Source organism: Ammodytes marinus (genome assembly GCF_949987685.1).
Source record: "Ammodytes marinus genome assembly, chromosome: 11".
In the NCBI taxonomy this organism is placed as follows: Eukaryota; Metazoa; Chordata; class Actinopteri; order Uranoscopiformes; family Ammodytidae; genus Ammodytes; species Ammodytes marinus.
In genome coordinates, this window is record NC_137215.1 from 2,668,916 (window position 1) to 2,693,915 (window position 25,000).

General features: G+C 41.7%; 1 protein-coding gene across 1 annotated transcript in view; it reads left to right on the forward strand.

Moving 5' to 3' along the window:
* Positions 1-19,354, forward strand: part of arfgef3 (ARFGEF family member 3) — a gene marked incomplete at its 5' end in the record, with an annotated part of 51,398 nt that extends 32,044 nt beyond the window's left edge. Inside the window, 18 exons of the mRNA XM_080036347.1 lie at positions 1-107; positions 870-1,049; positions 1,596-1,737; positions 2,882-3,004; positions 3,300-3,403; positions 4,278-4,422; positions 4,866-4,994; positions 5,462-5,638; positions 6,191-6,305; positions 7,231-7,333; positions 13,447-13,578; positions 14,181-14,311; positions 14,904-15,119; positions 15,658-15,829; positions 16,196-16,297; positions 16,674-17,071; positions 17,447-17,918; positions 19,038-19,354. The exon at positions 1-107 is cut by the window's left edge and continues 39 nt beyond it. Coding sequence (XP_079892473.1) covers positions 1-107; positions 870-1,049; positions 1,596-1,737; positions 2,882-3,004; positions 3,300-3,403; positions 4,278-4,422; positions 4,866-4,994; positions 5,462-5,638; positions 6,191-6,305; positions 7,231-7,333; positions 13,447-13,578; positions 14,181-14,311; positions 14,904-15,119; positions 15,658-15,829; positions 16,196-16,297; positions 16,674-17,071; positions 17,447-17,918; positions 19,038-19,226 — 3,137 coding nt within the window. The 3' untranslated portion in view covers positions 19,227-19,354. The remainder of the gene's footprint in view (positions 108-869; positions 1,050-1,595; positions 1,738-2,881; positions 3,005-3,299; positions 3,404-4,277; positions 4,423-4,865; positions 4,995-5,461; positions 5,639-6,190; positions 6,306-7,230; positions 7,334-13,446; positions 13,579-14,180; positions 14,312-14,903; positions 15,120-15,657; positions 15,830-16,195; positions 16,298-16,673; positions 17,072-17,446; positions 17,919-19,037) is intronic.
* Positions 19,355-25,000: the final 5,646 nt, after the last annotated feature.

Genomic DNA, 25,000 nt, shown 5'->3' on the forward strand with positions numbered 1-25,000 from the left:
ATCTGTTCCGTCTGGGTGAAGCCATGCTGCGCATCGTACGGAACAAGAGCCGCCCGCTGCTGCACATGATGAGAGCCTGGAGCGTGGTGGCCCCCCACCTGGTGGAGGTACAGGGAACTGCAGACTGTTTAAACAATATCAAAAATCTGTTTAGTAAAGCAAAAATGCGCTAAAGATGTTTAAAAAAATATATATCAAAAACCTAACGAATCAAAAAATGTATCACTAATGTCCACAGTGGAATTTCATAATTTAATGTACAGCACTTTAATGACTGGCTACAGGTAACAGTAGATAGTATGGGTATTAGAATGCAGGGTTTGTGTTGTGTGACGTGTGTTTAGTTAGCCTATGGTCCCTACCCATGGAGTACTGTAATGTGTGAGCTGGTCAGACCATGGAGTAATGTAATGTGTGAGCTGGTCAGACCATGCAGTACTCTCCCAGCAGGTGATAGTAGATAGTATGGGTATTGGACAGGTAAACTGCAGCCTCTATAAAAGAAAAACTCTTTTAACTCATTCATATCCACAGTGAATTATATGATTTAATTTACTGCACGTATATTACTGGCTTAGCTAAGAGAAACTCTACTTAGATACAATACAGAGATGTCTGTGCAGCTGATGAGGCTTAATAAACTTTGTGTCAACTCATGGGGTGATGGCTTGAATGAAACTGACATTCATTTAAATGAAAAAGTTACGCCGGTAGCTTTAAACCCTGATTGTCTATTGAACAATTTCACACAAATTGTTATGTTTTTATTCCTTATATATGTATGTATATGTATATATTTACTGATGTAAAAAATAAATACATATAAAATCGGTGTAAATAAAGCCTATAATTCCCCCCTCTCTTTCCAGGCTGCGTGTCACAAGGAGCGCCATGTCTCCCAGAAGGCCGTGTCCTTCATCCATGACGTCCTGACAGAGGTTCTGACCTCCTGGGCCGAGCCGTCTCACTTCCACTTCAACGAGGCTCTGTTCAGACCCTTTGAGCACATCATGCAGCTGGAGCTCTGTGACGAGGATGTGCAGGACCAGGTGAAGTGTGTGTGTGTGTGTGTGTGTGTGTGTGTGTGTGTGTGTGTGTGTGTGTGTGTGTGTGTGTGTGTGTGTGTGTGTGTGTGTGTGTGTGTGTGTGTGTGTGTGTGTGTGTGTGTGTGTGTGTGTGTGTGTGTGTGTGTGTGTGTGTCACAAACTTTTAAAAAAATTATGTATTTTTTTTTTCCTTTTACATTTTTTTCTTTCTTTCTTTTTAAAAAACTTGGCAGAGACAACTGTATTTTTAACCATTTGAAACTCCAATAATCTGATTCTTAACTTCATTTCTTTCTAGGCCCTAGATTAACTTTCTAACTTTTAAAAGGACCTTTTTAGCACATGCCTTTTAATTGTCCTGCCCTACGTTATTGGTTCAGAAATGTTATAACGATACTGGCAAGTTACTTTATTATTGACTTTTAAAAATGGAAGGATTGTTATTTCTGTTTTTCTGTTTTACAGTTTACGTAATTGGCAGTTATTTAGTATGTCTGTTATTCCATTATATGTCTGCTATAAGGCTTTTCCCTGCTTGCCTTCTCCCAGGTGATCACCTCCATCGGTGAGCTGGTGGAGATGTGTTCTCCTCAGATCCTCTCAGGCTGGAGACCTCTGTTCAGCGCTCTGAGGACCGTGCACAGCAGCAAGACAGACACCAAGGAATACCTGCTGGGGGAATACTCCATGGGTACGGACCACAGGCTAACTATACACACATCACACAACACACAACACAATGCCCATACTATCTACTATTACCAGCTGGGGGAATACTCCATGGGTACGGACCATAAGCTAAACACATGTCGCACAACACAATGCCCATACTATTTACTATTAAAGTTGGGAGAATACTCCATGGGTTAGTCTGACCAGCTCACACATTACATTACATGTCATTTAACAGGGAGAGTATTCCATGGGTAAACACAACTAAACACACGTCACACCACACAAAGCCTGCATTCCAATACCCATACTATCTACTATTACCTGCTGGGAGAATACTTCATGGGTACGCATTACCTGCTCACACGTTACATTACATTACATTACTCCATGGGTACGCTACTATGCACCACAGGCTAAACACAACTAAACACATGTCACACAACACAATGCCCATACTATTTACTATTAAAGCTGGGAGAATACTCCATGGGTACGTCTCAAGACACACGTTATGGTTTTAATATGTTTTGTCATGTCTCTCACTGTTTGTCATGTACTGCATCGCTTATTTAAAAAAACAATTAAAAAAAAATTCAATGCCATTATGCTCATCAATTGTGTTGTTTCTTTCTACTGTATGTATCCATGTTTTTATTGTATGAGTTCAGCCTTCAAACATTTGTATTTTTCAATCTGCGACGCATACGTCGATATAAATAATCTAGACATTTGTGTTCATACATTTGAACAGGGACAATGTACAAAAGAAACATTAACCTTGTTTAGAGCGAGGAGAGATGCAATGTACCAGGTTTTAGCAAATTGCCATTTTCCAGCTACAGCTCATCCCCCTTTCTTTCCTCTCCTCCCTTCATCCCCCTCTCTCTCTATCTCTGGCTCTCTCCCTCTCTCTCTCTCTCCTTCCCTCATCCCCCCCCCCTCTCTCTCTCTCCCCCTCCCTCCCTCTCTCTCTCATCCCCCTCTCCCCTTCCCCTCTCTCTCTCCCTCTCTCCTCTCTCCCTTCATTCCCCCCTCTCCCCCCCCTCTCTCTCTCCCTCTCATCCAACTCTCCCTTCACCCCCCCCCCCCTCTCTCCCCCTCTCATCCCCGTCTCCCCCTTTCTCTCCCTCCCTTCATCCCCCCCCCCTCTCTCTCTCCAGGGAAGTCCCAGGCTCCGGTGTTTGATGTCTTTGAGGCGTTCATAAACACAGATAACATCCAAGTGTTTGCTAACGCGGCCACGGACTACATCATGTGCCTCATGAAGTTCGTCAAAGGCTTAGGTTTGTCTCTACTTCTAAAAGATGGTTATGTAGAAGAAATACACAAGTCAAGTCAAGTTTTGGTCGACTATTGTTGTTTTTTAAATGTGCTTTATAAATAAATGACTTGACTATGTAACTAATGACGAGCAAATTTGCATCTCTTTGATTGTGAATTCAGTACAATAGTTGTATACCTAATTATAATTTTCTATATGATTTGTGTCTGTCTGTCTGTCTGTCTGTCTGTCTGTCTGTCTGTCTGTCTGTCTGTCTGTCTGTCTGTCTGTCTGTCTGTCTGTCTGTCTGTCTGTAGGAGAGGTGGACTATAAGGAGATTGGAGACTGTGTCCATGTGTCTGGCTACAGCTCCACTGACCTCTGTCTGCCTGCTCTGGATTACCTGCGCAAATGTTCACAGGTACGTGGAATATTTCTGAAACAGTCTAATGTTTCCTCTGATGATCATAAATTACATGTAACAGCAAACGAGACCATCAGTGCATAGAATGCTATTTTTATATAGTTTTTCTTTATGACTTTGCTCTGGTCTGAATCCCCGCCAACTCAGACCAAACAATTTACGGCAGGCAGATGAGAAAAGCCTGTGTTTATGAACACTACTAAAGCCTGCTACATACTCCGCGAGAAGAAAGAACAAAGTTCTCGGTGACAGAGCTGAGAGAAGAAAATCTTCTCTCAGCTCTGTCACCGAGAACTTTGTTCTTTCTTCTCGCGGAGTATGTAACAGGCTCAAATCAGCAGTGAAGCAAAAGTTTACTTGTGTGGTAAAAACACTACTGCTTCGGTCCAAAGAGGGCGCTACAATCAACCACAACTCAGAGATAACATGAATTCAAAGATCCTTGTAGTCACTTTAAAGTTGAACATTTCAACAAAAAATAAAATCAGAATAGTCGACTTTTATTGTCAAAACATATGTGTTTTCTCTCAAAATGGATGTATATCCTCCTGTGATACTGTTTAAATGATCACCAGCTTTGGTCCAAAGGGGGCGCTAGACTCAACAACATCTCAAAGTTCCCTCTTGTCAATTTAAAGTCGAAACAAAAAAATCTAAGAATATGTTGTTTTTTTTTGTTATTTTTTTTAGAATACGACTTCAATGTCAAAACTTTTCTTTCTTCTCTCGAAATGCCCTGATGTGATATTGCTTTAATTGATCACCAGCTGTTGCCAAAACTTATTTTTTTCTTGAAATGTATGTATATCCTCAAGTATAAATAAAGGTTCAATTAAAACATTTAATGTGATATTGTTTGATTGCTCCCCAGCTGCTGGCGAAGATCTACCAGATGCAGTCCAAGCCGGTGTTCCTGGGAGCTCGTCTGGCCTCTCTGCCTCTCAGAGTTCAGGAGCGAACCATCAGCTCAGAGGACGGCATGGACTGTGTGCTACAGGAGGTCGACGATGACACAGGTACACTGGCCTAAAGGTTCATTCCTCTGTTGTTCCAAAAGTGTGTGTGTGTGTGTGTGTGTGTGTGTGTGTGTGTGTGTGTGTGTGTGTGTGTGTGTGTGTGTGTGTGTGTGTGTGTGTGTGTGTGTGTGTGTGTGTGTGTGTGTGTGTGTGTGTGTGTGTGTGTGTGTGTGTGTGTGTGTGTGTGTGTGTGATATACAGTATCAGTATCGGCCGATATGTAGAACCCAGATATCGAATCGGAACTAAAAAATAGTGGATCGGTGCATCCCTAAGAGTGGATCTGGACATTCTCCGGTTCAGATTTTCAAGATAGTCTACGGAGTTTATGTATGAAAGGGTCTATACTCAGCTCTTTTCTGTCTTTTCTATATCCCTCTGTTTCCCTAACTAGGACTAAGACACTTAGACTCTGTGTGTGTTTCTCTTGTCTTTCCCTGCAGGTCTGATCCAGGTTTGGATTCTCTTACTGGAGCAGCTGACCGCAGCGGTGTCTAACTGTCCTCGCCAGCACCAGCCTCCAACGCTCGAGCTGCTCTTCACTCTGCTGAGAGAGGTCACCACTGTGCCAGGTAACACACACACGCACAGAGAGACACACAGAAAGAGAGATAGAGAGAGAGACACACACACACACACACACACACGCACGCATGCGCTCACTCACTCACTCACTCACTCACTCAGACACAGATGGTGTTCCAAAGCTGGCTGTAAGCAGAAGCTTAATACTTGTATGATTAATACAAGGACTTTTTTAAAAAGACATATGCCTACAGTGTAATTTTCTTGAATGAACCCAATCAAAGCAAAGAAAAAGGATACACAGCCTTATCCCCTGACGTTTTGGTCCTACAAAAAAAAAAACTGAATCAAGTGTGTTGCTCCACCGTTCTCTGCATGTCATTCCCCTCTCTGCCCTATTTCATCTCTGTCTTTACATGCTGTCTAATAAAGCTGGAAAATGCCCCAAAAAGAAAAAAATATTTAAAAAAAGAAATAAATACTTTTATACTTCACTGCGTCCCCTCTCCTCCAGGTCCGGGCTTTGGCATCTTCTCAGTCATCCAGCTGTTGCTTCCAGTCATCTCCCTGTGGCTGCAGCGTAGCCATGGAGACCACTCCTATTGGGACGTGGCCGCAGCGAACTTCAAACACGCCATCGGCCTGTCCTGTGAACTGGTGGTGGAGCACGTCAACAGCTTTATACACTCAGGTCAGACACACCTTCTCACACCTGTGTGTAAGATTTCTTGCTATCAAAATCTCCTGAGGGGGGCGCCCTTAGCTCAGTTGGTAGGGCGTCCCCCCCATGGGCCTCAGCCAGCAGCGGACCCGGGTTCGATTCCAGCCCGCGGTCGCTCTCTGCATGTCACTCCCCTCTCTGCCCCATTTCAACTCTGTCTCTACACTATTAATAAAGCATAAAAATGCCCAAAAAAAATAAAAAAAAATCTCCTGAGGTTTCCCAGAATCGAGGCTTGTATTGTATCTTATGTGAGAAGTCTTGATAGAAAAAAATAGAGGTTTAAACTAGAAAGGTAGAAAGCCTAACCTACTGTACCTTTGTCGATGTTCCATGTCAGTGGACTGATTTACATAACAAGTGTTGCAGAAGTGAAAGGGTGCAAATTTGTATACATTGTAATGTGGGAAATGAGTCAGTTATACACTGTGCTTCGTGCTTATTTTAGTGTAGTAGATAAAGCTTTGTTAAATAAATCAATGCATGTATAACAAATATGTTCCCACCTTTTCCTCATTCCAGACATTGGTTACGAGTGTCTGATCAACCTGATGCTGAAGGACCTGTTCTCTCTGCTGGTGTCCTGTGTGTCTGAGCCGGCAGAGACCATCTCCAGAGTGGGCTGCTCCTGCATCAGGTCAACACACACATCATATACTTCACACACACACACACACACACACACACACACACACACACACACACACACACACACACACACACACACACACACACATCATATACTTCACACACACACACACACATCATATACTTCACACACACACACACACACACACACATCATATACTTCTCACACACACACACACACACATCATATACTTCACACACACACACACACACACACACACACACACACACACACACACACACACACACACACACACACACACACACACACACACACACACACACACATCATATACTTCACACACACACACACACACACACACTCATCATATATTTCACACACACACACACACACACACACACACACACACACACACACACACACACACACACACACACACACACACACACACATATCCTCCACCACTGACAAGTCTATTATATGGAGAAAACTTGAATTGTTGAAGGCAGATTTAAGATAATATGTCTACTATTTGTTAAAGGATATGAAGGTATTTATTCTAATGTGTTGCTGTAAGTTGTTCCAGGAGTCAGGGGCACTGAAGCTAACAGCTGTCCGTCCAAGCTCAGACCGGGCTTGTGGGACATATAACATGAGCAGTATAAAAATACAACAAAAACAACAACAGCAAACGAGACCATCAGTGCAAAGAATGCTCATTTTATATAGTTTTTCTTAATGTCTTTGTCATGGGTATACGCTCACCCAGGAACAACAGCTGGCGTAGTAAAAGCACTACCGCTTTTGTCCAAAGGTGGTGCAAGAAATAACATAAACTGAAAGTTCCTCGGAGAACCTTCAAGCATTTGAGAGTATGTTTTTGACTTAACACTAGTACATATTAATTGTTTTCTGTGTCTAATATAAGCCTTCTATGGTTGTGTCTCTGTAGATATGTGTTGGTGACTGTGGGTCCAGTGTTCACAGAGGAGATGTGGAGGTTGGCCTGCTGTGCTCTGCAAGACGCTTTCTCTGCTACATTAGAGCCCGTCAAGGTACACACACACACACACACACACACACACACACACACACACACACACACACACACACACACACACACATACTGTATATACACACATATGTATAAATTCAATTAAGAAAAAGACATATTCAACTCAAAACAGCCTTATGAAATAAATTGGCCAGCAGAGGCAGTGCAGTTTTTTTGGACTAAACACTCACACACCTTCAGGTCACCTCTTGGCAAAAGTTGAGCAAAATTCAACAAGTGATTTTATACATGTTTTTAACAAGTTTGAAAGCAATACCTGAAAAATGTCCCCTGTTGGTGAATGTGTGTCAAAGTCAGAGTCAACAGTTAGATAGGTACACAAGTGCACACACACACACACACACACACACACACACACACACACACACACACACACACACACACACACACAAGCGTGCAGATACCAAATGATATATGGAGATACAATATTGTACATGCTCTGATGACGCACACAAATAAACAGGGATGTGGAATGCGTATATAAGGTATACAAACACTCTCTTACTCAATACGACAGTCCAGATCATAATCCATCTCCAATCTGAAGCCACTGAACTGAAATCTAAAAGCCTTTGCTGCTAACATAATCACAATACTCACACTCCACGTTAATCTCTATTTACCTCAGTTAACCTCTCTCGCACACAAGCACACACAGACACACACACTCACGCACTCACGCACTCACTCACGCACTCACTCACTCACTCACTCACTCACTCACTCACTCACTCACTCACTCACTCACTCACTCACTCACTCACTCACTCACTCACACTCTCTCTCTCACACACACACACACACACACACACACACACACACACACACACACACACACACACACACACACCTACCTGTCACACCTGTAGAATCATTGACTGGGGAGTGCATGGGACAATTTCCCTGCAAGCATGTTTTAATGCCGTGGGAAATAGCAGATTTTGCACAAATCCAACCCCATGCTGTTTAATAGAACAACCTTGGCTGTGTGTGTGTGTGTGTGTGTGTGTGTGTGTGTGTGTGTGTGTGTGTGTGTGTGTGTGTGTGTGTGTGTGTGTGTGTGTGTGTGTGTGTGTGTGTGTGTGTGTGTGTGTGTGTGTGTGTGTGTGTGTGTGTGTGTGTGTGTGTGTGTGTGTGTGTGTGTGTGTGTGTGTGTGTGTGTGTGTGTGTGTGTGTGTGTGTGTTTTCAGTAGAGGTGACATCGCCTGGCATTACATGGATGCTGTTTGTTCTTGCAAAATTTTGGCATCTGCTTGTCTGACTGCAGCAAAGCAGCTTTAAAGCTTACTGTAGAGCCGTGTGTGTGTGTTGGTGTGACTGTGTGTGTGTGTGACTGTGTGTGTGTGTGTTGGTGTGACTGTGTGTGTGTGTGTGTGTGTTGGTATGACTGTGTGTGTGTGTGTGTGTGTGTGTGTGTGTGTGTGTGTGTGTGTGTCTCCTGCAATTGACATATTTTCTTTGATAGTTTCCAAAAAGAAAAACACATGATTTTCGGACTGTAACAGACTAAATGGGCTCTGGGTATTTGCTGACTAAAGCCCCTATCTCACTGGGCTGCGACTGTTTGCGACAAGTTGGAGACTTAATTCGCAAACGAGTCTCTAAACTGTCTCCAAACGTTCGCGGAGGTCTCAATTTCCTCGCATGAGTCGCAGAGCCGCGCAGTCCTGTCGCATGAATTTTGAACATGTTCAAAAAAAGTGTGCGACAAATCTGTCTCAAAACAGTCTCAGAGTGGTCGCAGGTGTCTCCAACGCGTCGCAAACCCTTCTCAATTTAGTTTCCGCGAGTCAGAAAGTGCGAGCAATGTGAGACAACTTTGCGAGGGGTTGGCGACTTATGAAACTAAATTGCGACTGATTTGAGACAAAAATGAGACGGTCGTGGACGCTCGCCAGACGTTCGCGAGACATAAATGCGACCTACTGGCAAGTGTTGGGCAGGACATTCGCAAACGTGTCGTGAGGAACCAACTCAGTGAGACTGCAAGTGAAAATTGTCGCTAATTTGCATATTTTGTCGCAATTGTGTGTCTCCAACTTGTCGCACACTGTCGCAGCCCAGTGAGATAGGGGCTTAAGGTGAATTTAAATAAACCCACAGCTTTGGAAAAAATTAAGAGACCAGTCTGGATTTTTCTTCAATCTTCATAACTTGCACTTGAAAATGCTCTTGATCACAAAAAATGTATTGTAATTTGGTATAAATGTTGTCAGTGGTTTATAGTATAAAACCAAAATGTTCATTCTACTCAAACATATGCCTATAAATAGTAAAACGAGAGACACTGGACATTTGGAGTGGTCTCTTAATTTTTTTCCAGAGCTGTTTATAAACTCCCATTTTCATTTCTACAGTATATGAGTTTTTTTCAGGCTTAACACGTGCATTTCACTTTAAAAATTTAAATCTGTACATATAGCTTAACATGCTCTAAGCCACATTGACGGGCATGGCAGTAATGTTGTTTATGTAACAGCGTTTGTGTGTTATTATAAGTTATTGTGTTTTTATGGGGCACATCATATTGACTGAGGTCTTATGGGCGATTATATAAGTCACACAAAGTACTTAAGATTTGAACCTTGACCAGTGTATCAGCCTATATTTGTCATGTTCTAAAAGTGTTTAAATGTGTTATATAACATTTTGTATATTTAAATGGGATATATTGTAGCAACTAGTGTTTGCGCTAGACTTTTTAGGGTCATAAAAATTCAAAATAAATCTGTTATTAACTGTCATTACATTTTTTAAAGGTGCAGTGTGTATAATTTGTTGACATTTTTCAAAACAGACTTGGTAGAAATGGAAAATAATATTCATAAGTACGTTTTAATAAGTATATGATTATAACTTAGATTGGAATGAGCCTTTTTTATCTACAAAGGAACGGGGTGCTGAGGCCGCCATGTTGCACCGCCATGTTTCTACAGTAGCACAGAAGGGACAGACTTAACGGCTTTACATATTTTTCTATATATATATATATATATATATATTAGAGGTGGGCATAGATTAATTTTTTTAATCTAGATTAATCTAGATTAATTTTGAAATTAATCTAGATTAATCTAGATTAAAATGTCTCATTTGAATTCATTCATAATATGCGTGTGCTCCCTAAATAATGACTCAAAGTAAGTCTTTGAGAACGTGTTTCTCAAGCCAGGTGGCGCATCAGACCAGGGGCTCATCTCCTGTTTCCAACATGCATCACAAACTGCTTGAGGAAGCTGTTCTACTATGATAATTGGTGATGAAAATAAATAATGTTCAACAAGATGTACTTGTGTTTACAAACTGTTTATTCAGTTAAACATGAACTTTGAACTGTAGGCCATAAGAGGTAACGATGAATTGTTTAGGGCTGCAACTAACGATTATTTCAATAATCGATTAATCGGTCGATTATTTTTTCGATTAATCGATGAATCGGATAAAAAAAATAAACATTTGTAAATGCTGCATCTTTATTCAAAAACTGAACATTACTTCAAATTCACAGTGCACACTGAAGTGTCAAAACACCAGGTTATTGCTCCAACGTCCCGGAACTATTAAAAGTAATATTAAATGATAAAAAATTAATAATAAACTTAACTGGGATAACACAAAAAAAAACATACAATGTATGATATACATTTATACAGTATAAGGGATGTCCATGGTAAACCAGTCGACCGATAAGATTTTTAACCAGTAAATACTAACGGTTAAAAAAATTAAATCATCTTAATTTCTCTCAGATGACAGGAGAGTTAATTTGTATTGATATTGATACCATTTTCAAGACTCCTTAACGATCCAAGTCTTTATTGATATCACTATTGATACTTTTCTATTATTTTGTTGAAATAGAACTTGTATTATTGCTTTAATTGCTGATATGATCATAGCTCAAGATAGGACATTAAACAGGTCATAATTCCATCTTTACTATCTATTTTATCTTGCTGGGAAAACAAGTTTCGCCAAAATCTCAAATTTCTTTTTTTTTGTGTTGCATTTGAACACATCAATCATATTACTGAGCCGGCCTGAACACATCACAGTTGACATGTTTGCTACTTTTTTTAAGCTAACTAGCTTTATATCCTTCCGATTTTAACATGGATTTAAAATCTGGATCACTATTTTTAACTGACGGGACTTTCTACACCGTTCGGTTGTATGATTACTGCCGCTGCATTGAATGACTGTTGATGCGCCGATGCCGATTCTCCGAGCACGTCTGCACACCGTCTGCAGCAGCAGCTGACAGAGTTTTTTTGGACTAGAGACGGATACTGAGTTGATGGAGTTTTTTTTAACCCAAAGAAAGCAAAGGTACAACACTTTTATATAGGCCTGCAGTCCAGTGTTAGATATGACCAAAATACAAGCTGTGGCCGCTCACACTATAGCTTTCCCGCACGTGAAGCGAGCCTTCACGTGCGGAAGGGGGTTCACCCCGACGGCGAACAGCATCTCCCCTGAGCCGAACAGGAGGTGGAATTAAGAGATTAACGGCGATATTTTTTTTATCGCCCGATAAGAGTTTGGCGTTAACGCAGCCGTTAACGCCGTTATCGGCCCACCACTAATATATATATATATATATATATATATATATATATGATTTTATTCAGGACACATGAAGATCCATAGTACAATGTATAAAAAATAGAGTCAATACATAAATAACAACAAAAAGCACACCAATGCATGCAGATTAAAAAGAAATAAAATAAAAATAAAATAAGAGATCAGCATACAACACTTGCAGTATATAGTGAGCGTCCTTGGGTAATGCACCTGTTGGAAGACCAAGAAGAAGAAGAAGTACTATAGAATAAATAACTAAATACATCTTCACCTCATCACTTGTTGTTGTGGAAAGACTTGAGGCAGTGGTATGATGATGCCATCTTTAGTAAATATAGCTTCTTGTCCTTGAAAGGCCACCGTAGCTTCTGTAAATTCTCCCGAAGTGAAGGGAACGTTGCAATCTACAATCTCACCACTAGATGGGTGTAAAAATGTCTAAATCTAATCCAGCGGTGTTTAATATGACGCACTCAAAGCTTACAGTGAGTGGACGTCAGGCTTTAACATGTAGCTTATGCTGTCAGTCACATAAACACATGGCCTTTGAGTGGGTTTATAGAAAAGCTGATTTTGTGTTTTTATAAGCGTTTGCATTTAGGTCACTGAATAGAATATACATTATGTATTAAACTGTGCAAGACTTCATCACTGATGGTTTATAAAAAAAACTACATTATTTAAATTGTTCTGGCCATACATATAGTTTGGGGATATGGATTTATGAGCTTTCACCATTTTATCAAGGACTATATAATATAAAATGACTTGTCTTGTTTATGTAATCAGGGCTTTGGATCATGCGTTAAGTTCATGTGTACTGTGATCTGTAGGAGTTGGGGCGTTGTTTGGGGAAGAATTCTTGTGCTATTTTAAATGTGCCACTCTTGGGGTTTGATTAAATTTGTCTTGTATGACCTTGGCGATCTGCTTAAAAGGATCCATTCTGGTTGTAAAATGTTTTTGTATATATATATACAGCTCCGGAAAAAATTAAGAGACCAGTCTGGATTTTTCTTAAATCTTCATCTCTACATTACTTATTGAAAATGCTCTAAATGAAAAAACCTGTTTTGGAATTTGGTAGAAATGTTGTCAATAGGTAATAGAATAAAACCAAAGTGTTCATTCTACTCAAACATATGCCTATAAATAGTAAAACGAGAGACACTGAACATTTCCAGAGCTGTATATATATTCTAATAATCACTCAGATTCAATCCAAATACTTGAGGATGCACAGCTAAAACCAATGCAAAACACAAATGTTAATTTCACTCAAACACATAGCTATAAAAAGTCAAATGAGAGACACTTATATGGGGTCATAGTTAATCTCTCTCTCTCTCTCTCTCTCTCTCTCTCTCTCTGTCTCTCTCTCCCTCTCTATCTCTCTCTCTCTATCTATCTCTCTCCCTCTGTGTGTGTGTGTGTGTGTGTGTGTGTGTGTGTGTGTGTGTGTGTGTGTGTGTGTGTGTGTGTGTGTGCGTGTGCGTGTGCGTGTAGAACCTCTTGGCCTGTTTCCACAGCGGTTCAGACAGTTTCTCAGGCGATGCGTGTGAGGTGAAGGTAGCCGCTCCGTCTCACTCTCCTGCAGCCGAGGCCGAATACTGGAGGATCAAGGCCATGGCTCAACAGGTCAGTAGGGCTTTAAGCCTGTGTGTGTGTGTGTGTGTGTGTGTGTGTGTGTGTGTGTGTGTGTGTGTGTGTGTGTGTGTGTGTGTGTGTGTGTGTGTGTGTGTGTGTGTGTGTGTGTGTGTGTGTGTGTGTGTGTGTGTGTGTGTGTGTGTGTGTGTGTGTGTGTGTGTGTGTGTGTGTGTGTGTGTGTGTGTGTGTGTGTGTGTGTGTGAGAGCGTACACTGGATTAATGTGCATTTAAAATTGCTGGTTGATATTTCTTTGTTCATGCTTTTATTTTTTTTGAAAGATGCAGCCTCTGTTAAAGAATGTAAATAGCTCTTAAAGGCCAACTAGCTAATCTAATCTAGGACACTTTTTTTTAAATCAACCCTTTATTTAGTTGGTGTTTTGCTTTCTTTGCAACACTACAAACTTTATATGTTTACTCTACGAATCTCTTTTTTACTATCATCATCAAGTGTATGTTTATTTCATAGTAGAGTATTTAAATGTGAAGTATTCGCTGCATGCCATTTCTTCATTCTAAAACACTTTTGAGCAGTATTTATTGTATAAAAGGTGCTATATAGATAAAGTTTTTGGTTATTATTCTGTCCCAGGTGTTCATGTTGGACACTCAGTGTTCCCCGAAGACGCCCAACAGTAAGGAAGGCTTTGAACACGCTCAGTCCTGTGTTCTGATCATAGAGCTGCCAACTGACGGGCAGAGCAACGGACACACACAGAAGAGGTGGGCACACACACACACGCAGGCACGCACTCACTCACACTCACACTCGCTTGCTCACTCACACACACACACACACACACACACACAAATGATCTAACTGAATCTTCCTCTAACTGATTCTGCTTGTCTCTCTCTGTGCTGCTGTGGAAACAGGAAAATTGGGTAAGACAGTTTTCCGTGACCTTGTGTTTCTGAGATTAACCGTGTCCTAATGTACAGTGTGGAAGGTTTGGCATGGTCTCCTCAGTCAAACTAACTTCTCCACCTGTAGAACTGCGAACATGTGGACTACATACTGTATGTGGCATTTGACAAAATTTGTTATGAGAACTCCTGAAAATTGGGTCGGACTTGCTGCTTGATGCAACGGAAACAGATAGATAAAAACTATTAAACATATAAGCATTAAAGATGGATACAACTGATTGTTAAACATTAAAACATTTAAACAGTATTGATGCATGTTAAGAGTTCTCTGCATGTCATCCCCCTCTCTTCCCCATTTCAACTCTGCCTCACCACACTCTCAAATTAAGCATGGAAAAATGACCAAAAATAATAGAATTTGCCCCTGTTCTCCTCATTCTCACAGTATCCCGTTCCGGACCATCGTAGTGAGCCTGCTGTCCCACCAGGTGCTTCTGCAGAACCTGTCTGACATCCTGCTGGAGGAGTTCATCAAACACCCCGAGGCTCCAGACGGGGTCACGCCCGGCTCCTCCGACCCCAGGAACACAGCAGGGTTCCTCAGATACATCTCCATGACTAACCTCGCCATCATCCTGGATCTACTGCTCGACTCTTACAGGTTAATGCAGCAAGAAAGTTAGGCTTCTACACTGTAAAAATATTAAAAAGTTATGAAATGTTTCTGCACTAGATTTTTGAACTTTTAAGGAAAACGGTCTACATTTGAGCCAACAAAATGATCTTTAGTTGAGCTAATTAATCATGCATATGTAATGAAAACGCATTTTTCATGTGTATAAAAACTTTTGAGGAAGTTTTGAGGTCTACAAACTAAGAATTTCAAACAATAACAGTTGTCACAGCCAACTAATGATCTGTCCTATAGAAAACAAACTAAACCAAGTCGGTCAAAATGTTGATTAAAACATTAAACAGTGTTTAAACTGTCTCTCACCAAAAGATACTTTGTTCTCAAACTCAAAAGTTTAAGTGTTAGCCTCAAAACTAAACATTTCTAGTGAAGAAAATTACCTGGAAATTTCTGAGTATTACTAATTTTTTTAATTTTTACATTGGGCAACCAAGAGGGGTGGTTAATTATAAAGATATCTAACTACATCCATCTAACTAAATCTCTTGAATGTCTTTCTCCACAGGACAGCGCGTGACTTTGACACCCGTCCTGGTCTGAAGTATCTCCTCATGAAGGTGTCCGGTGTGTGTGGAGCAGCGAACCTCTACCGCCAGTCTGCCATGAGCTTCAACCTTTACTTCCAGACTCTGCTGTGTGCCACGCTCAGCCAGGCAGAGGGCATGACCGCACAGCAGGTACTAAACAACCAACCAAAACGCTTTGTCCTACTGATAGTTTGACATGTATAGATTGATAGAAGAGGCTCAGTCCTCTTCACAGCAGACCCGGGTTAGAATCCAGCCCGGGTCGTTCTCTGCATGTCATTCCCCTCTCTGACACATTTCATCTGTCTCTCTCTCTTTACTGTCTTAATAAAGCAAACAACAAAAGGCAAAGTTAAGATAACATAAGTTAAGAAAATCCTTTATTAGTCCCACATTGAAGACTTTTTTGGGTTACAGCAGCAACACTTGAGACTTGGTGGTGAAAAAGGTGGAAAGTCCTTAGAAAAAAATCAAACCAAAATTCTGCTTCATATTCAAACCTGTTGTTGTTTTTAGGTGAAGAGGATTTTGAACGAGGAAGAGGAGGGAAGCTCTGACTCCTCCCACCCCGGCTCGGCTTCATCAGAGGACGAAGACATCTTTGAAGAGACGGCTCAGGTGATACACACGCACACACAGACACACGCACGCACACGCACACACTCACACTCACACACACACACACACACACAGGTCACAAGCCTTTTTTTTCAATCTGTTCCCCAGTAATCTCTTGACTGCACATCAATACACTAAACTATGATTTAACTGTCAACACATCAGCTTTGAAATGCGATGATAAATAATTTGAGATACTGGTTGTTTTTTCCCATTCGCTCTTAGCCGTAATCATCAAAATTAAAACAAAATAAAAGGCTTGACATACTTCACTTTGTGGAATTAATCTAGAATAAGTGAAAGTTGCATTTTTTTAATGGATTTTTCATTGATATTCTGATTTCTTAAATGCACTTGTGCTTAACTGTGCGTCCAGGTGAGCCCCCCTCGCGGTCGTCAGAACCGTCACCACTGGCGCGCCCCGATCCCCTCCCTGAGCGTGCAGCCCCTGGGCAGCGCAGACTGGGCCTGGCTGGTCAAACGCCTCTTCAAGCTCTCCATGGATCTCTGCAACAGCTACATCCAGATGCACCGCGACCTGGAGAGCACCTTGGAAGAGACCGCACTACTGAGGGGAACCACAGGGGGCGACCATGTGTTCTTTCTGCCTCTGTTTCCCTCCGAGACCTCCACCACCTCCACTCCGACGTCTGCCAGCGGTCTGTCTGGCCGCGGGACGCCATCGGAGGACGGGGCGTATCGGTACCAGACAGGAGGGAACAGCAGTATAGGACAGTCACCGGGGGATACGCCCACACCTAGCCCAGGATACAGGTCTGGATTGAGTAATTTCACTCTTCAAATAAGTATATTTTTTTTGTTTCTTTACAAAAGAGTGTTTTCTTCCGTTTAGAGAGCATGATGTAGTGGTTTCACATTAAGCTTGGTCTGCACGTCGTATGGCACGCACACACAAACACACAAAAAATGGATATTCATTTATGGCTGATTTGGCAATAAGCATCCTCTAGAATCGCTGACTCCACCTTTAAATTAACTCTGCCAAACATTAGAGTGAAAATAAACAGGTGAAAATCCCAAAACAAATGTCTTCTTTTTTTGCACATATTACCAAATTACCAATGAAGTTGAATTTCTTTTTCTTTTTTCTTTTTTCCTCACTCACTCATTCCCTCTCTCCCCTCTCAGCTGTACAGGCAGCCTTCCTCACCACTTCCGTTCGGGCAGCGACCGCAGAGATTCTGGCCTGACCGGTAGTTCAGTGGGCTGCACGCCGTCCAGCTCTGGCCCGGGACGCAGGAAGGAATGGTGGGAGAGCGCCGGGAACAAACTCTACACCATCGCCACGGACAAAACCATCAGCAAACTCATGATGGAATACAAACGACGGAGACAGCAGCAGCAACAGCCTCCTCCACAGTGCCACGTCAACCTGTTCATGAAAGAGCAGGGGCGGGGTGCGGATGAGCGTGGTAGGGGCTCCGCGGACCCCCAACGACCCCCTCAAAGACCCCAGCATCTAGTGGACCAAAAGGGGCCGCCGCTAAGGCATTCGGTCAGCGCCGGGCCGGAAGTCCTGAGGCAGGAGAAGAGGCCGAGATCTGGATCCACTATCAGCTCACAAAGCATCTCACTGAGGGACTCGGAGGCGCAGATTCAGGTACACATGGGGTGGTTAAGTAGAAAGGAAAAATATATAAGTTTACATGCTTTTTATGTGTCGTTTGGACAGTGAACAGCATAACAAGACAAAGGCATTTCAGCCAAATGCAGTAAAATCATTTTATTTCAGCTTCAGTCACTGTAATTGTTTTTTTAAGTATTGATAACTAGGTTTTTAAGAATTAGTTTTTCCTTTAATGAACATGGGCTCTACCGCTGATATGCAAAAGTTAACCAAATGGCTTTAATGTCCTGTAATAAATTAAAGAACACAATGTGGTCGCTAGGAAAATTATGTGATCAGTGCGTGCCTCAACATCAACTGCCGCTGCAAACTTAATCAGTGAATAAAATGTAAGGAGAATTCACTAAAAGGTTACATTTATTTTTTTCAAATGTTACAGCTTTTAAGGTAGTTTCCATACACACAAAATATCAGGGAACTAAACACATACAATTTATTTACTAAGCAGTTAAGACAATGGTTGATCAATACATATACATGTCAGCACTAAAATCGTTTGTTGTGAATGTTGTCAACACACTTTGTTTGGTTTTTTTCACTGGTGCTTTGTGTTTTGTGTTGTGTTGTTTTACCTTAGCTAGTCAGTTCTGTTTGTTCTGTGATGCTGTTTTGTGCTCTGGGGTTCCGTTTATGTTGTTTTTTTATCTTGTTTAATTTAATTTTCTTTTAACATTGATGTCAGGGGACTACGGATGAAAAATAGCCTCTTGGCTAATTCTGGCATGTTTAACCCATGTATGATGTCTTTTATTAATTTGCACTGTCCCCTTCTTAAAGCTGGGGTGGAGGATTTGGGGAGAAAATGGCAGTTCGGATAGAGGTTCGAATCCAAATACCTCAACCGCTCCACTTGTTCTCTTTGGTCCCTCCCCTATAGTCCCTCCCTGACACACTCTACACCAACAAAGTCGTGCCAAAATGAATGGACAGTCCCAACAGCCAATAAGAACAGAGAATCGGAGCCTCGCTCTGATTGGTCAAAGTGTACAGCTCATGTTAACTTTGACCAATCAGAAATCACATACCCCAGCTTTAAATAAACTGAATTGAATTGGACACATCCCTTTGAAATTCTTCTTCTTCTCTTCTCAGGCGTGGACCAACATGGTGTTGACCCTCCTGAACCAGACTCTCCTCCTGTCAGACGCCTCCTTCCTGGCGCTGCAGCCGGCGCTCTACCCGTGCCTCAGTCAGCTGACCTGCCACGTGACAGACGCCCGCGTACGCCACGCGCTGAGGGAGTGGCTCGGTCGCGTTGGGAGACTTTACGACATACTGTGACACTGCAGAAGCAAAGGAATGCAAAGGGAAAGATGAAGGGAAAAAACTGTAGAAAACAAACTTGAAAAAAATCGATTTGCGTAGTGAATATCAAGTTTTTAAAGTAGCTGCGAGGAACTTTTAAATATTTCTGAAACAGTTAAATTTTTCCTCTGAATGGTCATAGATGACATGTAGCAGCAAACGAGACCATCAGTGCAATGAATGCTATTTTTATATAGTTTTTCTTAATGCCTTTGTCATGGGTATACGCTTACCCAGGAACTACAGCTGGCGTCCTAAAAAACACTACCGCTTTTGTCCAAAGGGGCCCGCTAGAATTAACAAAAACTAAAAAGTTCCTCGTAGCCACTTTAAAGTTTCTACAAGTTTCCAAAAAGAAAAAGGGTGCGCCTCTGTCTTACCCTATGTAAAATAATCACAGGGTTTGGCACCACTGTGTGACAATGCAGTCGATTGATGAAGCGTTTTGATTGGCTTAGCAGACTGTGACATCATAATGGCGCAATATTATAAGGCCGGACTGATTGATAAGATTTTCGTCAGATGGATTTTTCCGGAATGTTTGAAGAACACTGGGGGGGAGATATTGGCAAAGATCATGTGACATGAAGTTAAAGGTTTTTATTGGCCGATGTGAATGTTGCATTTGTGCCTGCATTTTGTTCACATCTACACAACAAGCAGACAGGAGATTACACACACACACATTCTTGTACTCCTACCTTTGTGAGGACACTTATTGAAATAATGCATTGCCTAGCCCCTAACGCTAACCTTAACCAGCAGAAATACATGCCTATTCCCAACCCTTACATTAAATTTAACACAATCTAATTCATACATGGGCATTAAAACGTAGTCTTAATCCTTAAATAGTCCTTTGAAAAAGTGAGGACCAGGAAAAATGTCCCCACTTTCCAAAAATGTCCTCACACCGAATCTCCGATCGTTAAAAGCTAAAACTGGTCCTCACAAACATACCTGTACAAGTACACACACGCACACACACACACACACACACACACATTGTCAAAGCTTTATTTTAATATGATTTGCTTAATATCAGCCTTGATAAACTGACTTGCAGAATTGCTCATAACCTTGCCACAGTGTTGCCATACTGCCACACACATTGCTCCCACTAAGGCCGTGAATATTTATTTAATGTGGATGCAGACATACACACGTGCCCATGTACAATGCTTTATGATTATATACTGTGGCTCTCTTGCATCGTGTCGACAGTGGACTTTTCTTGTGGCTTTATTTACATTTCCGAATGTCGCTAAATCTCAGCAGCTGTTGGTCAATTCAACAAACATAAAAGGAGATTTTTCAAGCCGTTTTTGTGTCAGTTTGGTTTTTCATTTGCAGATATGTGAGCCATGTTACCGCAAGTGTAAAGCTACGTACACACTGCACATGCTGCTTGCGATGGACGCCGCAAAGTTACAAACAGCAAGTCAAAGTCAATGTACAGGCTCGTGTACACGCGATGAAGTGTCAAGTAGCGTGCCAATCGCAGCAAATGCTTGAAGTTGAAAATATTTAACTTTTCACGCGCTGTCAATAGCCAATCAGGGTTGAGTTTAAGGCCCGGGACACACATCCTGCATCTACTGCGCGTCTGCCTCTGATTTGTTTTTTTTCGTGGACCGTGGTAACACACTACAGCGGCCACACATCCAACCATCCGCTACACTTCACCTCAGGAGGAGGAGCATATTTTTTTTCTGAGAGTGTCTCTCTGGAGTCTCTCTGTTTTAACTGATTTTCTTTTTTTCATTTAACTTTTATTTATCCTCGAGAGATCAATTGAGGGGTGAGCCTCATTTCCAATGATGTTGAGTCAAACAAATGCAAAGCAAAAACAACAAAATATATAGTAATAGGGGAGAACGGGGTAAGTAGGCACACTTTTTACTCTAGTGAGAATTGCTCATCACCTAAACATCTTTCAATAGTCATTCCTACATTAAATTGAAGCTTAAGGTGTTGGCTTGAAATGTGTACCCCTCACTTTTTCTATCTTATTGTAATAAAGAAGAAATTAATCATCAAAGACACCCTTACACATTGTGACAACCAACCCCATCAAGGGGTCGGTTGTCAAATACTATGGGGTTGTTTGTCACAATGTTATCTTAATGGAAATAATCTTAAAAAGAAGGCAAGAAAGTAGAACTAAATTTGAAAGTTTAATTGCATTGTCAAGTTGACAAATAGGCCTACATATCTTACTGTAGCCTTGGCAGCTGGTCTAGCTTGGGATGCACTGGGTTGTTTTGATTTTGTTGTCCTTTTTTCTTTTGCATGCTAGCTGCCTTTTCCTGCTCTATTCTTTCCTTCTCTGGGGTGTCAGTGAGGATACAGCTTGACAATTTATTTTGTTATTGGGTTCCTTTTCTGGCTGCAGCCTTGAGATAACATGTGACAACCAACCCCCCAAAAAATGTGACGACCAACCCCAACTTGAATTTCTTGCTAGCATCAAGGCCAACAACCATCTGACAACTAATTAACTTGCTAACCACGATCTAAACTATAGTTTACCCTTCACACGTTGTATGGGTAACAAGTGTTTTGTTATAAACCCATTGTGTAAAAGCCTATAAGAAAAATACTGAGGAGCTAAATATTTTCAATTTGACATGAAAAACACAAACAGTCGTCTCACCTCAAATTCAGCAGTCTAACTCCAAGGAAGACTATGTAGGGGACCTCTGATCCCAATTCTGGATATTTACATACCACAATTTCACAGACAGCGCCTTCTGGTTCCGAGATATAACGATTGTGACAACCAACCCGTGTGACAAATTACCCCGTTCTCCCCTACTTTGTTGACAGTCGTATTGACCAGCAGCTTTCTCTGTAGTGTCACCATTTCCCTTTCAAAATAAAACTTCCCATAGGTGCAAAAAAAGTGAAAAAAATTAAAAGAAAAGTCAATGAGGCACACGGATTACTGTCGAAACTCAATATTAATCATATGCATCATACAATGACATGAAACGACGTAATACAAATGGGAATTATCGATTAAAACTCTATGTAGAAGGACAGGGCTTTTAGAAGCAGCGTTAAAGAAGAACTGTCCAATGTCATCAGTGCCTCAGTTTGGTGTTTGATTCCTATAAGAGGGCGGCGGATGCTGATGCTAAATCTACATCTGGGTTTGAAATCTGTTCACAAAATAATCTGTTTTAATCCATTTGCCTTTCTATCTCTGGCTCTAAATATCCACCTCCCTTTGTAATCCGGCAGTGACCAAAGGCACCTTTTACACATTAGGCTCAAATTGGTAAACAGGTTGGTAAACTGGCCTAGATTAAAGAGTGTCCTCCCAGAAACCATGAGGTCTCTGGTTCCTCCTCCCAGTAACCATGAGGTCTCTGGTTCCTCCTCCCAGTAACCATGAGGTCTCTGGTTCCTCCTCCCAGTAACCATGAGGTCTCTGGTTCCTCCCAGTAGCCATGAGGTCTCTGGTTCCTCCTCCCATTAACCATGAGGTCTCTGGTTCCTCCTCCCAGTAACCATGAGGTCTCTGGTTCCTCCCAGTAACCATGAGGTCTCTGGTTCCTCCCAGAAACCATGAGGTCTCTGGTTCCTCCTCCCAGTAACCATGAGGTCTCTGGTTCCTCCTCCCAGTAACCATGAGGTCTCTGGTTCCTCCCAGTAACCATAAGGTCTCTGGTTGGATCCCCGGCACCGGACAGGAGGGTGTTTGTAGTAAAACTAGTGGTGGCTGCTATTACATCGACGGTGCCCCCCATCTCTACCATTGTGTCCTTGAGCAAGACACTTAACCCCAAATGTATTAATGCCTACATCTATTTCAAATGTTATATTCGATACAGTAACATTTGCATATTAATTCATCTATTTAGCCCTTTATTTACTTTTTCATTCATAATGCATTATAAAGGGAATTATTCTGTATACACAGTGCAGTTAAATTCTTTGTTGCTTCTGTATACTTCAGTGTAAATGGTCCGTCAAACCTCACATACACAATGGATGGTTAAGTAGACAGTATGTAGTATGTACATGTTGAGTATGTAGGAGGGAGGACGTTAGTAGGGCTTTTCCAACACAGCCATAGACACAGCGCAGACATCAGCTGGATGGAGGAGCTGGATCTGGGCCGATTAATGAATGAGAAACAGAAAGTTGAACTGATTGAGGTCGGGGAGGGCGGAGCATCACTGGCTTCTATAAGAAGATTTACTCTGTGAGTTTATCACCCAGTTTGTCACATGTAAGGGTTTGCCCTTTTCATCTATTTGCTCTCTCTCTCTCTCTCTCTCTTTGTCTTTCTCTCTCTCTATCTCCCTTTCTCTCTCTATCTCTCTCCCTCTCTCTCTCTCTCTCTCTCTCTCTCTCTCTCTCTCTCTCACTGCCTCAAGTCTTTCCACAATATCAAGTGATGAGGTGGAGATGTATTTAGTTATTTATTCTATAGTACTTCTTCTTCTTGGTCTTCCAACAGGTGCATTTCCCCAGGACGCCCACTATATATAAAAACATGTAAAGCCCTTTCGTTTGTCCGTTCTGTACCACTGTAGAAACATGGCGGTGTAACGTGGTGGCCTCAACACCCTGCTCCTATATTGGTATAAAAGGCTCATTCTAAGGTCATACAAAACTTATTTTCAAGTGATTACACACTGATGAAAATGTACTTATGAATATTATATTACATTTCTACCAAATCCGTGTTTAGAATTACCCCAAAAAAAGTGTACAAACTGTTACTTTAATCTCAGAAAATTCGGGGCTATAAAATCTTAACCCAGTTCTTATGAAAATCTATCTTTTCGGTCTGGCACCTTTTTGCATATTTGTGTCCAGGGTAGCATTCATGTCGTAGCCTGGTCCTACCAAACCATCGTACTTCATTCCTGCCAGACCATCGTACTTCATTACATTTGTACAGAAGGTCTGGAATCGCTCAATTGACAAACGTTATTTCACTTGAAGACGGGTGTCTGTTGAGGTTGAAAACAATTGGATCTGCCCAGTGCCACTCTGGATCTGCCAAACCAATCGCATAATGTTTTGGTCATGAAGTATGTCATGCGCCGGCTTTTGAGCAACTTCTTCTGTTCGCTGATTGGACTGGCAGAAATCTGGCTAGCGAAAACCTACTAACATACCGCACACCCAGACTGACCACCGAAGAGAAATGAGAATTTAGCGGAAATATGTAGGCGGGCGGTGCCAAGCAATTCATTTCCTATCTATCTAGTCCAGTAAATGACAGGACGGTATTAGCATGTCTCGTGTCTCTCTGTCTCTAACCCGGCCCAGTTTAGCTGTGTGAGTGACAGATGTTGTCATCAGTGTGATGGGTTTAGCTGGTGTTAAGTCCATGGCAGCGTTTGCATTTAGAAAAAAAACGCAGTCAACTAATGTGTCATGTAACAATTCTACTCCAACAGTTTAGCTCAGATTTCTACTTTGGCTGATTCACATTCTCTCTGATTACTATCCTGCTTTTAGTTTTTCAGATGTTTTAGGTTTTCCGAAAGCCCAACTGAGGGAATGAACCGGTATATATACTGTGGGGCTAATAGCTGATGGGAAGCAGGTGAGTGTGGTTAGGCCAGGTGGAAGTAATCAGCAGGGAGTGCAGAGCAGGGGGGAGTGGCCGGGTCTGAAATGACAAGAGAGTTAATATGGGAACAGACAAGTGACAAAAAACTAAATTGTGGCTGAAGTAGTGACAGGAGGTAAGATAGTGGATCAACTGTATGAACAATCCTACC